Below are 14615 nucleotides of genomic sequence, written 5' to 3'. Positions count from 1 at the left end.
GAGAGAGAGAGAGAGAGAGAGAGAGAGAGAGAGAGAGAGAGAGAGAGAGAGAGAGAGAGGGAGAGAGAGAGAGAGAGAGAGAGAGAGAGAGAGAGAGAGAGAGAGAGAGAGAGAGAGAGAGAGAGAGAGAGAGAGAGAGAGAGAGAGAGAGAGAGAGAGAGAGAGAGAGAAAGAGAGAGAGAGAGAGAGAGAGAGAGAGAGAGAGAGAGAGAGAGAGAGAAGAGAGAAGAGAGAGAAGAGAGGAAGAGAGAGAGAGAGAGAGAGAGAGAAGAGAGAGAGAGAGAGAGAGAGAGAGAGAGAGAGAGACAGAGACAGAGAGAGAGAGAGACAGAAGAGAGAGAGAGAGAGAGAGAAGAGAGAGAGAAGAAGAGAGAGAGAGAGACAGAAGAGAGAGAGACGAGACAGAGAGAGAGAGAGAGAGAGAAGAGAGAGAGAGAGAGAGAAGAAGAGAGAGAGAGAGACGAGAAGAGAGAGAGAGAGACGAGACAGAGAGAGAGAGAGAGAGAGAGAGAGAGAGAGAGTGAGAGAGAGAGAGAGAGAGAGAGAGAGAGAGAGAGAGAGAGAGAGAGAGAGAGAGAGAGAGAGAGAGAGAGAGAGAGAGAGAGAGAGAGAGAGAGAGAGAGAGAGACTCTCTCTCTCTCTCTCTCTCTCTCTCTCTCTCTCTCTCTCTCTCTCTCTCTCTCTCTCTCTCTCTCTCTCTCTCAATGTGCTAATGTGTGTACTATAATGCATATACAGTATATAAATTACAGAACAAACACACTTTTTGTCACACTTACACTCTTAAAAATAAAGGTGCCTAAAAAGTTGTTCACCATTTCTTTCTTACTTTTTTATCATCTGAAGAACCTTTTTGTGAAACAGAAAGGTTCTTTGGATCTTAAAGGTTCTGTATGGAACGGCATCGAAGAACCTTTTGAAGCACCTTATTTTGAAGAGTGTAGTAAAGCAAGTAGTGTAGTGTATTGAATCTTATTGGTTACACATCAATACTTTTAAAAATCCTTAATAAGTTATACATAATGCAGTATATATATATACATTAATAATAAACAGCGTGACATCGGATTCGTTTACATCGGATGTCTGATGAATTTGTAACATAACTTACGTTGTATGTCAGGCGTTCTCTGTGCTGCGGGTCTCTGGATGTGTTGGGCAGGTATCCGTATCTGCCTGCGTCTCTACGGTTACCAGGTAGGGTCATGTGACCTTGGTATGTCCTGCGAGGACACAAAAATGCTGAAAAATCTGGTGTCTAAATGAAAATCGTTGGAGCACTTTTTCCGCTGTCGGTCATGTTTGAAGTTTCTTCTACTACTACTGTTTCTCAAAACTTACCGATGATCAGAGTTTAATTCAGGAGACTAACCTCCTCTGCTTCAAAAACGCACAAATCAGAGTTCATGAGATGAAATGTGTGTGCATCTGGTGTTTGTCCCGCAGGTGTGTCGCACCTGTCAGCGTGAGGCATGCGCGGTACAGTACACGAGTACGGGCGCAGGGGGTCCCACGGCCGCTCCGTCTGCGTACTGCAGTCCGTCGTTCTGTTGTACTGCAGGCTCCGCCCACCGTGTCCCTCGATCTGAAGCGTGATTGGCTGCTCATAGCTGGCCAGGATACGGAAGGCCTCTCGCTTCTGCAGGTGACTTAAATCCCGACCGTGAACCTGAAAAACACCAAACCCACATTAGAGACGGGTCTGATCTCATCTGATTGTGATGACTCGTGATGGTCAGACGGCTCTCGTGCGCTCTATTTCACTGAATCACACGCACGCACACAGACACACACACAAAATAAAGTGTGTGCGTGTAGACATGGACATTGTGCTTGAGCACCATGAGCATCAATGTCACTCCTAGTCACCATCAACACATAGACACACACAAACTAAAACACAATGACACACACACAATATAAATAGTAAACAATAACACATAATCAAAAACTAACACACAATACTAGTATACACACGTACACACACACGTACACACACAATCATAAACTAACACACATCATTTCTCACACACACTTGAATATACACACACAATAGTAAACACTCACACATACCATCACACACACACCACAATCAGACACACACACAAAGTAATAAACAATAACATATGAACACACATAATCATAAACCAACACACAAGTTCTCACACACACTTGAGTACACACACACAGTACTAAACACTATTGTGTAGATTGTATAAGCACACACCAGTCTTGCACACATCACAATCAGACACACCACACACACTGACTAACCCCCATCCCGTCGCCCATCCACGGCCCTGACAGTCGACAGCCCATCACCACGGCAACAGATGAGCAGGATCGTGCGCAGGTGCTGATGCTGATGTGAATTCACGCTGATGGCGGGCTGATGAGGATGAAGACGATGATGATGAAGAAGCGATGCAGCCGTCGCTGGCACACATGAGCACACGCATGAGCACACCCGCACACACGCATGCAGCGCTGCAGTCACAGTCAGACAGACAGATAACACGATGCTGCTGTCTCTCCTCCCTCTGAACGCTCGCTCTACACCACTGCCACTCCAGAGCTCAAGCCCCGCCCACCGCTGCACAGCAACCCTGCTGGAACACAAGCCCCGCTCACACACACATACACGCTGTGATTGGTCAGACTGGGGTGCGAGGGTGAGAGCTGATTGGCTGGCGGGGTTTGGACGGCTCATGTACAGGTCTCTCTCTCTCTCTCTCTCTCTCTCTGAGATCTCAGCACTATAAAGACAGAACATAAATATGAGTTTGATTAATATTGATTAATGATTTTCAATCATCACTATTAATCATAAACATTGATTATTAACCTTCAAATCATGTGACCTTTTCATTTGAATTGGAAGAAATGTTCTCCACGAGGTCTCCTGAGCTCTCCAGGTCGTGTTTGTTCAGGGGCTTTTTGGGGACGGATCTGCCCTGCTAAACTCACTGGTGGGAGTTTGGAGATGTAACCGGACCTGACAGCCGTCAGAGGAACACGCTGGCGCTGCAGCAGAACATGCGAGATCTCTCCTGCGGGCGGCACGCACGCAGAAAAGTGCAAATCTGTGTCAAGCCTTCAGACCATCCGATAAAGCAGAAGATCTTCATGAATAAATGACATCAGAGCCCAGCGGATGATGGACATTAAACACAAAACCAGCATCGCTCAGATCATCTCAGGGAGCTCTCAGCAGTCTCTGAGAAAAGAAGCAGAAGAATTCAGAAGTTTGTTCTCACCGTTCTCTACGAGAAACAAATGAGATATTAAAGAGATCTCGTCTGAATTTTCATTCTGGTCAGCACAGGAGCTGATGGTTGTGTGTGTGTGTGCGTGTGTGTGTGTGTGTGTGTGGTGCAGCAGGACACACACACACACACTCCTGCTGGAGGGGCATGTCAGCTCAGATCAGAGAGACATCAGTTGCACTGCGGGCAGTGTGTGTGTGTGTGTGTGTGTGTGCGCGCGTGGGGCGGTTTGCAGGAGGACACACACATCCTATGGGATTACCCACAATGCCCCAGCTCACCTCCAGATGGCGATGTCCCGCTTCAATCTCAAAGGACTCACAGGAGCAGCGGGGGTCAGCGGACCCTGAAACCAAAAACACAGAGACCGGCGTCACACATTAATCAATGAGTCTCAGGAACACACGTGTGTTGCCATGGTGAACACACACACAGACACACCCTGCTGTCAGTTCACACACAACTACAAATCCTGCTGTCTGCAGGCACACAAACCAACCGGCCACATACACTGTATATCTGATATTTACTTTTCTTGTAATATTCACTGGAGTCGGATGTTTGGCAGTTTCACGAAAAACAACAAGATCAGTTGTGATTAACGAATAAAATATTGGTCGTTTTTTATGTATATTCATTTTTTTATTGGTTTAATGAATCAAAATCCTTTCCTACATACACACTGCTATATTTTACAGTTGTGTGTAGAGATTATACTATAACAGAGCAATGTTTGTATTATTAAATGTCGATGTTAACAGAGTGAAATGTGAACGTGCAGCAGAGGATGACGGATCACAGAAATCAAACTGCAGAGGATGGGAAGCGTCGCCATGGTAACAGATACAGGACTGATACAGGCGCTGAGATGCCCTGAGAGTCACATCCATACCTTCAGCGATACATCAAGTGTTCTGTGTAAGTGTGAACAGTAATACAAATAAATCCTAAATTTATTTATCACGCGTATTTGAACATCTGTTGCGTGCGATTCATTTCACCGCCAGATGGCGCTGCGATACTTCAGACAAACAGATTCATTACTGACTGAATGTGCTATTTATAGCCCAACTCAACAATAAATAAACACCCGTGTGTGTATGTCTTACACTTGCGTTGTATTGTGATTACAGGAACGTGTGTTCACGCTTGTTACCTTCGTTTTATTCGACTCTTTTTGTAGGTCGTGTGTAGGTGATAACTCAACACAGGATTGCTGGCAGGAACGCTTTAGAGTCGATTAAACAACAAAACACTTCATACAGCATCTATAAATAAACGGCGAAACTTTACGGTAAACGCGTCTTCATTTCTCACGCCTTTGTTTTCCCCCTCAGTGCCGTCACGCGTACGTGAGCTGCGTTTGACGTCAATCTCCAAATATGGAAACGGACGGAACCCGAGCGTCACCACAACACGCTGGTGTTTTCCACCCTGACAACCAATCAGCCCACGAGCGAGCGCCTGAGAACGCCCTCCCCCGTGTTTCATTGGACGATGGGCGTGTCGCTCAGACCGACAGATTTGTCTGCATGTATAAAGCGGCGGATTTCTCCTCAGGAGTTCACTTCAGAAACACGGCGCTGTCGGGCGGGTGAAGTCGAGCGGACGGGGATGTTTCTTGTTTCATCGTCAACAGACTCGTTGCATTGATTTACCCGGCGTTTAACGAGGACGGCAGCTGCTCTTTATTTGTGTTCTCTTTCACTCTGTCGGACGGATTAAAATGACTCACGGTACCGGAGGGGAAATGGTCGGGGAGGTTTCGGCCGCTGCGAGTTTCGTGTGCAGACTACTGCGCAGCCGCGGACACCTGAGTGACGTACAGCTGCAGGTTTTCAGAGACTGTCTCGCGCAGGCGCTCGGAGGTACTGCACTTTTTGTTACTTTTATCATTCGTTTTATAAAGTATTCAGACAAAATGGGTTCACAAAGTACTGTGGTATGACTTTGGTAACGTTGTGTTGTTTTAGATGCACGAGGGTAATACTTTGGGACAGTAGTTACCCTTACAACCCACATGAAAAAAATAGTATTTACTGCCGTAAGGTGTACAGTAAATTGTAGTGTACTGTAGTAAATACTAGTACTACTGTCTGTGTTTACTTTAGTATTCTGTAGCATTAGCTCTGATGAATTGATAACCTTTAGTAAATACTGTACTAGTATATATAGTCAGATTCAAACACGCAATAGTATCTTGAAATCTTACTAAAGTATACTTCAGTATTTATGGGAAACATAAACCATAGTTTTACCACAGTAACATGTTGAATGTGAAATACTATGAAGTGTTTAACGTTTTTGTTAAATTCATGTTTTTAACATAAGTGCTTTTCTTCCTGCAGAACACTACCAGCATCACTGGTTCCCCGACAGGCCACAGAAGGGTTCCGGTTACCGCTGCATTCGCATCAACCACGAAATGGACCCTCTGATCGGCCGAGCGGCCGGCCGCATTGGACTGACCGCCGCACAGCTTTTCGCTCTTCTGCCGAGGGAGCTCACGCTCTGGGTGGACCCGTATGAAGTCTCGTACCGCATCGGCGAGGACGGCTCCATCTGTGTACTGTACGAGGCCGAGCCGCCTGTCACAAGCCCCGCCCCCGGCCTCAGAGGACCGTCTGCGTACGACCAAACCACGAACTGCAAAAACAGCTTCATGATGAGCGGCCGCAGGAGTCCACCCAAAAACTACCTGATGACGGTGTCCAGCTGAGTGCCGCTGGTGTCGCTGATCAGCCCTCTGCCACTTCAACGGTGAACTTCTCGCGTGACTTCATTTCTTGACATTTCAGAGCTGACTCCGAACCGTTTTTATTTAAGAAGTTTAAGCACTGGTTGATATGTGACTGGACTCTGATTCTACACATCCGAGCACTGTTCTGTGTGACCGTTTTACTCTGAAACAGGTTTTCTGGTGCTAGCACGCGGTTTCAGTGCATTAATACCTCGTATCTCTCACAAGAATGTAAAGCAATTAAAGCTGGAAATACACTTGACACAAGTACACCAATAATTGTGTGTGACTGTTGCTGTAAATGCTTTATAGATCGTATTTTTACATTTTGTACATTGGAGCGCCATAATCCCTTCTGCCTTAAGCACCCACGCCCGTCTCTTTGTGTCTTATTGGGCAATATTTAGGCGTTGCGCCTCCTGTGATGTCATGAAATGAGTCGTCTGTGGAAAGCTTTACTGCTGGTGTCTCTCGGAGGAAGAGTGGTTTTCTCCCAGAATGCTTTGCATGTGGTCTGTTGGTTGGTTGTTATGAGTGCCAGTAAAGTCTGTAGCACATGTCACACGGGCTGCTGAGCAGCTTGTTCTAGACAGAGAGTTAATGTAGTTTGTAAGCTATTTGAAACTTTTATTGTACATTTTTGTTTTTTAAGAAATGCATTGTTGTGCAGATGAAGAGCTGTACAGTCAGTTTTTATTATAATAAACATTTTATGAATGAAACGTTTCTGTTTGTGTCGCACGTGGCTCTCGCAGAATTGACAACGGACTGTCCGAAAATAAGAAAACTTTCATGGTTTACTCAAACTTTGAGTTTCTTTCTACTATAGAGCACAAAAGAACATATCTTGAAGAATGTTGATAATAAAACAATGCTGAACTTCATTGATGTCCATTGTTTGAACACAAACCCACTGAGACATTTCTCGAAATATCTTCTGTGTGTGCGTGGGGGGCGATTCAGGCAGATGGCTTTAACAAGAGACTACACACATATGGAGTCTCACACTATTGTCTAACACCCCCCCTCACACACACACATTCATCTGAATGAATCCGAGACAAAGAGAGACTCCTCATGACGTGATCAACTGATCTCAGATCTGTTCAGGAAGTCATTTCTCCTTGAGTCCTCACAGGTTTTGATACGAGCTGCACTGCAAACAGGAGATTGACCTCTGACCCCCAGCTGCCGGGGTTACTCGCCCTTACGCTCAGATCTGAGATGTGATTGGCCGATGAGCGCTCGTATCCGGGCAGATCTGAGATCAGTTCTCATGTTCGCTCAACAAGTGTGATCCCTGTTGGTTCTGATGACATTCAGCAGAGAGAGAGAGAGAGAGAGGGGGGGGGTGAGCAGGCGGGCGGGTGTGAATGCAGGTGTGTTTCAGGGCCATTTGGTTAGTCGCCTAATCCCCGAAACACACACGCACAACCATTCAGAGAGGAAGTGTGTGACAGACGGCTGGAGGAGGGGGTTTCACGCTCGCTCGTTTTCCATTACAAACAAAACTAGCTCATTGAAGTGTGCTAGTAGCGTACTTCCTTCAAACTCAAAATATGAAAACATACTTTCATTCTATTTTTATGAACTTGTTAGATCGATGTAGTATACTTTCAAGTGCGCTGTTATAAACCCGAAAGAATCAGTATTGAAGTAGTAAGCTTACAAGTATACTAGTACATACTAAGTTTAGACAGTTTCAGCAACAACATGACGAAAAATTAGGGCTGTCAAACGATTAACTGCGATTAATCGCATCCAGAATAAGAGTTTACATAATATATATCTGTGTACTGTGCATAATAATTTAGTATTTATTAACACATACACATACATGCATATATTTAAGAAAAATCTCAAAATTAATAAACATTTATATATAATTTCAATTATTGGTAAATATAAATAAATACATGTAAATATTTCCTAAATATGTATTCATGTGTATGTGTTTGTATTTATAAATACAAAATTAATATGCACAGTACACAGATGTATGTAAACACAGACTTTTATTCTGGATGCGACTAATCGCGATTAATCATTTGACAGCCCTACAAAAAATGTTATGCGGCCCAAAACTTATCTTCCGGAAGACCCTCCCCAAAAAATCAATAACTGCTGAGTAGTTTTAATTTCAGTTCATACAATTAATACACAATACAATTTTTAGATAAATGACTATTAAGTGAGGACTAATGTACAGGCAGCTGGTTGTTATGGCAGAAATAAGGGTCTTGTGTCACACTGAAGGGTTTATTTCATGATAACAGCCTGCTGCTTGTACATTATCCCGCTTATTACACGACTACTTGCCACATGAGAAGAAAACTGGACATAAAATGTGAATCTGAAATATTTTATGAGCTCATTTTTACTGAATGCAGACCTTCCGCGAGGAAAAGCCGTTTAGTTTCCGTTTAAGGTAAGAAACCACATTAAAACGTCACAAACAGGCAATTTGGTTTAATCATTTGTAAATATAATGTCATACATGTTATTAAAAGACATATTTACATTTAATTTGTCAAAAAAAACCTGTCAAAATGATTTGCTGCAACCGGGTTACCGTGTGTTAATAGTTTTGAGCGGTTGTTACCTGGGAATAACGAATGTTGCGACTGGCCAATCAGAATCAAGTATTCCAACGAGCCGTGTAATAATATGTAAAGATGGTGATATTAGTGTTAAACAAACGTCATTGTGTTTATCTTACACACACACACACACACACACACAGACACACACACACACAGAGACTGTTTGTAAACATCTTGAAACGTCTCGATTCTCAAAGTCTCGATTGTTCTGACGTCTGAGAGAAACTTATTGAGATTTTGATTTGCTGTTTTATAAACGTGATTATTTGAATGTGAAAGTGTTTAGTTGCATTTTAGGACACACAGAGGAGTGAATGTGTGAGAGTTTGTGTGTTGTGTTGAGCAGCTGAAGTCTGAACCGAGTTTCATTGTCCTGAAGTTCCCGCGAAACTAAAGCAGCAGCTGTCGCTCGACACACACACACGCACGCACGCACGCACGCACGCACGCACACACACACACACACACACACACACACTTTGGTTGACTATCTCCGTGGGGACAGTCCATAGGCGTAATGTTTTTATACTGTACAAACTGTATATTCTATCCCCTACCCCTAACCCTATCCCTAAACCTAAAGATCATAGAACACTTTTTGCATTTTTAGATTTTTAAAAAATATTGTTCTGTACAATTTATTAGCTTTTGTGCCCATGAGGACCTCAATTTTGGTCCCCACAGTGACACGAGTCCCCATGTGTTGGTGTGTATTCAGGTTTAGGTCCCCACCGGGATATACAAACATGAACACACACACACACACACACACACACACACACACATCCTCTCTCAATACACACACCTACCAAAACAAACCCCCACCAACACCACAAACAAAACAATCTCTCAGCTGGGGCTCACCACGGCGGGGCAGGACACGCTAAGGCTCGATTCGCATTTCGCGTCTAAAACCGCGCGCAAAACGCGAGAGGCGCTGATTTCTCCTTTTTTACAAAGCGCTCGGCAGTTGCGCACGCAGAGCGTCTGCTGTTGCTAAGCAACCATGGGCCACGATAGCCGTTGAGACGAGGCGGTATAAACAAAGGATATATGGATTATATGCACTGAAAATACCTTGCAATAACTCTGCTACTAGATTTAGTTATGCTGTGATCATCTGTCTCCATCTTCATTGAGCTTGTCTGTATTGGCTGGTTGGTTCTTGTCACGTGACCTGCGGTGCGCTTGCGCCTTTCTGAAAAGTTGAGATTTTCATCTCGATGTGGCGCCGACGCGCCTGACAAAAGAGCGCGTCGCCCCCTATTTCCTATTATATAGTCTACATTTAAAATAACGAATATGCGCGCGGAAAAGACGCGAAATGTGAATCCGGCCTAACGCACGCGCGCGCGCACGCACACACAGTCTTAACTTTCCTCACATGTGCAATAACAGACCCAACTCGTGCTGTATGGTGTTTGTGTTGTACACACTGTGTGTGTGAGAGGTATTCTCTCTCAAGAGATTCAAAGAAGCTTTATTGGCATCATAAAACAAGTGTTTACATTGCCAAAGCACAGGAAAATGAAATATAAACATGCATAAATACAGATTAAGATCAAATAAAAGTATATAAGTATCTATATATACATCTCAATATAAAGAGAAAAGAGCAAAGTATTGCTGTCAGTTCTCAGTGAGGGTGACAGGATCAGTTTGTGTGTGTTGTGTCGTGTTGTTTTGTCGTGGCAGGACTTGACGTATGCATGTCTGAAATGTTTGGTTGAACTGGTTAAAGTCTGTGTGGAAGTTTGTAAACTGGTGCAGAATGTTTCTGTGATGTGTGTGTAGTTTGGACACGAGATGATTGTGTGTGCAGTGTGGACACAGACGCTCTTCTCTTGGTGTCCATGTGTGTGAGTGTGCACGCGCTCAACACTTTTCTCACTTTAGGGTCTGATGCGCTTGTGAGGTATTCTGCCCCTTTATATTCTCTGTTTAACCACAGACAGCTTTCAGATAGTGTTTGACATATTTCCCTTTTTCTGTTTTCAGAATGTTTTGACACATTTCTGTTTGCGCTCTCTCTCTCTCTCTCCTAAATACACACTGAGGAAACCCCAAAGCCGCTGGTTTTTCCTTCTCGCTTGTCATTCACTGACGTCACAGCAGTTCAACCAATCAGAGACTGTTGTTGGGGTAGAACAGACAGAACACAAGTGTGTGTGTGTGTGTGTGTGTGTGTGTGTGTGTGTGTGTGTGTTGAAATAAAAAGAGGAACTCAACGTAACTCAACTCACATTCAGTTTCTACTTTTAAAAACACGTCACAGGAATATTTGGGGAAACGTTCACGCAAATGTTTAACACTGAATCAAATCAGATTTCAAGATCAGTCTTAAGAGCATAGTTCATGAAGAAATAAAAACATTACACGTGGGTATTTAGTTTAGCTAAATCTCTTCAGTCAGTGAGAAAACTACATTTTCTTCGTTATACCGCAAATGAAGTTTTATATTTGTCACGTGGGTTGTCGTGTAGGATGTCCTTATTTATATGTGTGTGTGTGTGTTTTACGGTAAACACTAAAAAAGTTTCCACTGACTTCAGATCAGTAACTGACCCCTGCAGGCCACACGGCAGAACTGCAGCTGAACTCTGACCCCTGCAGGTGGTAAACATTAGTTTATGATGATAAACTATTTATGGTGATGATCAGACACTTTTATAAACAAATATATTTTATTATGAACACACACACCATGTGCTGAAACCAGTAAAAAAGCTACAAACATTCTGAGGTGTCTGTGATGTGCAGTGGTCACTGATCTGAGGTCAGCCCGCCCTGCTGGATCGCTGCTGTTGCCATGGTGATCGCCTCCTCTAACATCTGCTGGTCTTCTAACTGTACACACACACACACACACACTGTTAAACCAGTTGACACACACACACACACACACACACATTTATTGAGTGAGTGAGGGACCTGTACTGCGATCTGTGTGCCGTTCTCTGTGGCCAACAGCGCCACCTGCTGATACGCCTTCACCTCCGTCATGATGCCATCTGATGTTACTATGGCAACCTGCGGGACCAACGCAGCGTGAGTGATCCGAGCGCTTACAACCACGCAACACCAGCCATCCCATAATACCCACCGGCTGCAGCTCTTTGCCGTCAGTAACCATGGTGACATGCTGCTGTCCAGCGCTGGTTGTTCCGTCCTGCGTTACCATGGCGACGGCTGTGCCGAGTACCTGCGGGCGGATGGATTCACCTGTCACACACACACACACACACACACACACTGAAAGCTTGTGAGAACTGAGAGACGGACACACACCTGTGAGGTGGGGATGCCGCCTGTTTCCATGGTAACCTTAACATCGGTTTCCTGCTCAGCAGCGGCCTGCGGCGAGCCGTCGAACACGTCTGCGTCTGCACACACAGAGCTGATGAGTGAGATGCTGGTGTTGTATGATTATTATGGTCTGGCCGTGAGAGAGGCGTCTCACCGTCAGCGGCCGTGTAGAAGTCTCCATGTGTTGTGCGTCTGTGCATGGCCAGTGTAGACGTCTGTCTGTACGTCTTCCCGCAGTGACCGCACGTGTACGGCTTACAGTGTGTGTGCACCACGTGATGTTTATAAAGACTGGAATACTCGGTGAAACTCTTCCCACAGCCCGGAACCGTACACACATACGGCTTCTCTCCTGACACACAACACACACACAACACCATCATGACATGAGGAAGCACACAACTAAAACACTCTGTGTGTGTGTGTTATTTATGCTTGTGTGTGTGTGTTATATACATATGTGTGTGTTATGTATGCGAGTGTGTGTGTGTGTGTGTGTGTGTGTGTGTGTGTGTGTGTGTGCGTTAGATATATGATTGCGTGTGTGTGTGTTATATTTACCTGATTGTATATGCGTATGTGTGTGTGTGTGTGTGTGTGTGTGTGTGTGTGTGTGTGTGTTACCAGTGTGTATCCTCATGTGGTTCTTGTAGTTGGTGGCGCTGGCGAAGGCTCTTCCACAGGAGGGTTCAGGACACAGGTAGGGTCTCTCGCCCGTGTGTGTGCGCGTGTGAACTTTACGAATGTTTGATGTTGTGAAGGAACGACCGCAGCCCTCAAACGGACACTTGAAGGGTTTCTCACCTGACACACACACAACACAACACAACAGTCACTCCTCACCTCAGTGTGTACCCGTGTGTGTGTGTGTGTGTGTGTACCTGTGTGTGTGCGCAGGTGCTTCTGCAGGTCTCCAGACGTCTTGAAGGCTTTGTGACACATGTCTTCAGGACACTTGTAAGGTTTTTCTCCGGTGTGTGTCCTCGCGTGACTCTTCAGACCGTAACCCGTGGCGAACGCTTTACTGCAGGTGGGAACCTCGCACCTGTACGGCCGGTCACCTGTGTGAGAGCGCTCGTGCACCTGCACAGTCCACACACATCCGCTTTAATCCTGTGCTGAACCGCAGCAGCGGGGCATTATGGGATGTCTGTGTACCTTCAGATGATGTGCTGTGGTGTAGTGTCGATCGCAGTCCGCGTGAGCGCAGCGGAAACTTTTCTCAGCCACCTGATGAGCTTTACTGGAGCTCCACACCATCAGCTGAACACACACACACACACACACACACACACACACACACACACACACACATATACACATACAAACAAACAAACACACAAACACACATCAGTAACACTCTGTCACATCACCTGTGCGTGTGTGTTATTTATGCTTGTGTGTGTGTCTGTCAGTACCTGTATGCCGGTCTGCTCCGTTGTGTCTCTGTCCTCGCCGTTGTCATCGATCTCAACCTCTGACCTCATCACCTGTGTGTGACATCATCACATCAAACATCAGTTACACACGTCACCGTCGCCGTGTATGACATCATACCGTATCACTGTAGTTCTCCAGAGAGGACGGATGATGGATGTACGCGGTACTGCCGTCCTCCAGCTGAACGGCCTCCACTGCGCTGGGGTCATAACCTGCTGTCACAGGCAGAGGTCAGAGGTCAAACACGTGTAACACACACACACACAGTGAGAGTCATGACAGTGTGTGTAGAGAGTGAGTGTGACACCTTTAGGTGCGTGATGAATGAACGCTGTCGAGCCGTCCTCCAACTGCACCGCCTGACCGTCCTCGAACGCCAGCGACTCTACACACACACACACACACACACACACACACACTCGTCAGTGTTAAACACACTCTGTGACCTGACGTGAGGTCAGAGGTCACACACACCTTTCTGTTGAAGTGTGATATGTTGTATGAACGCTGTGGATCCGTCCTCCAGTTGAACGGTGTTTCCCTCCAGGACACTCCCATCTGACACACAACAGCCAATCACAACATTGATGTAATATTGTGAGGTTCAGATGTTGTGTAGGAGTGTAAATCTCACCGCTGGCGTTCTGCTGGAGGAACGCCGTCGACCCGTCAGACAGAGTCACGGCCTGAACACCCAAACCCTCCATAACACTGAAACAAACATTGTGTGTGTGTGTGTGTTAGATGTGTTACATACAAGAATTGAACTTCTGCTGTGGGTCACAGACAGATAACGTGTTTATGTTTGATCTACACTAATAAATAACACTAAAGTCCTGTGGTGTTATTTGGAAATATACCATAGTAACAGCAAGGTGTTGTTTAATAACACAATTAAACATTATGGGATATTAATATGATCATACAAGCACAGCAGTTTAGTGAGGAAGTGTAAAACACGGACACGCGCAGCGCCGCAGGCCTCGTGTCACACACACACTCGTTTACACAAACACTTATACACAAACATATAAACACACACGCGCGCAGCTTTATAAAGTGAAATAACACGCGTGTGTGTTTGTGTTTGTCCTCCACTATCCCATCATTCACTCGTGCAGCAGCAGCGCAGTCTGGGATACTCACCGCCACCAGCAGACCGACGCGCGCGCACGCAGCAGATCTGCGCAGACGACTGCATAGACTGCAGAGACTAATGCGACCTGTAGGCGTCGCTTCGCGGCTCAATGTGAGTCTCTG

The 14615-nt window shown here is 45.3% G+C and overlaps 3 protein-coding genes across 8 annotated transcripts in view; 1 reads left to right on the top strand and 2 right to left on the bottom strand.

Moving 5' to 3' along the window:
• Positions 1-4712, bottom strand: part of LOC130548674 (E3 ubiquitin-protein ligase PDZRN3-like) — a 15509-nt gene extending 10797 nt beyond the window's left edge. Inside the window, exons 1-5 of one of the 3 annotated variants that reach the window (XM_057325604.1) lie at positions 4423-4712; positions 3548-3612; positions 2275-3217; positions 1458-1669; positions 1112-1223 (exon numbers count right to left, since the gene is read on the bottom strand). In XM_057325604.1, the coding sequence (XP_057181587.1) occupies positions 1112-1223; positions 1458-1669; positions 2275-2319 (369 nt within the window). In that variant the 5' untranslated portion in view covers positions 2320-3217; positions 3548-3612; positions 4423-4712. Of the gene's footprint in view, positions 1-1111; positions 1224-1457; positions 1670-2274; positions 4352-4422 lie in introns of those variants that run through there. The other 2 variants (XM_057325602.1, XM_057325603.1) reach the window with 2 other exon arrangements.
• A 123-nt stretch (positions 4713-4835) lies between these two features.
• btg2 (B-cell translocation gene 2) lies at positions 4836-6728 on the top strand. Its single transcript, XM_057325608.1, has 2 exons — positions 4836-5134; positions 5615-6728. Exons 1-2 carry the CDS (start codon positions 4993-4995, stop codon positions 5983-5985), a joined length of 513 nt encoding a protein of 170 aa, XP_057181591.1. The 5' UTR covers positions 4836-4992; the 3' UTR covers positions 5986-6728.
• Positions 6480-14535, bottom strand: znf76 (zinc finger protein 76). 4 transcript variants are annotated; one of them, XR_008962078.1, is made up of 15 exons: positions 14502-14535; positions 13990-14066; positions 13830-13913; positions 13663-13740; positions 13473-13570; positions 13334-13405; positions 13074-13178; positions 12797-12998; positions 12540-12719; positions 12070-12267; positions 11898-11992; positions 11713-11811; positions 11541-11639; positions 9687-11456; positions 6480-7315 (listed from the first exon to the last, which is right to left on the bottom strand). XR_008962078.1 is itself a non-coding variant. In XM_057325606.1 (15 exons), the coding sequence occupies exons 2-14, from the start codon at positions 14060-14062 to the stop codon at positions 11373-11375; spliced, it is 1467 nt and encodes a 488-aa protein (XP_057181589.1). In that variant the 5' UTR covers positions 14063-14066; positions 14502-14535; the 3' UTR covers positions 10057-11216; positions 11345-11372. The 4 variants fall into 4 exon arrangements, 3 of the variants coding, with proteins under 3 accessions (XP_057181590.1, XP_057181588.1, XP_057181589.1); XM_057325606.1 differs by lacking the exon at positions 6480-7315 and having other exon boundaries at positions 10057-11216; positions 11345-11456; XM_057325607.1 differs by lacking the exon at positions 6480-7315 and having other exon boundaries at positions 10054-11456; positions 13473-13567.
• Positions 14536-14615: the final 80 nt, after the last annotated feature.

Source organism: Triplophysa rosa, linkage group LG25 (assembly GCF_024868665.1).
Source record: "Triplophysa rosa linkage group LG25, Trosa_1v2, whole genome shotgun sequence".
In the NCBI taxonomy this organism is placed as follows: domain Eukaryota; kingdom Metazoa; phylum Chordata; class Actinopteri; order Cypriniformes; family Nemacheilidae; genus Triplophysa; species Triplophysa rosa.
This window is presented reverse-complemented; position numbering and strand designations above follow the sequence as displayed.

Excerpts from the sequence above, each read along its gene's own strand:
- btg2 (XM_057325608.1), top strand. The coding sequence starts at position 4,993 with ATGACTCACGGTACCGGAGGGGAAATGGTCGGGGAGGTTTCGGCCGCT. Across the intron at positions 5,135-5,614 it reads TCTCGCGCAGGCGCTCGGAG|AACACTACCAGCATCACTGG; the intron begins GTACTGCACTTT and ends TTCTTCCTGCAG.
- znf76 (XM_057325606.1), bottom strand. The coding sequence starts at position 14,062 with ATGGAGGGTTTGGGTGTTCAGGCCGTGACTCTGTCTGACGGGTCGACG. Across the intron at positions 12,268-12,539 it reads CCACATGAGGATACACACTG|GAGAGAAGCCGTATGTGTGT; the intron begins GTAACACACACA and ends GTTGTGTGTCAG. Across the intron at positions 11,993-12,069 it reads CTTCTACACGGCCGCTGACG|ACGCAGACGTGTTCGACGGC; the intron begins GTGAGACGCCTC and ends CTGTGTGTGCAG.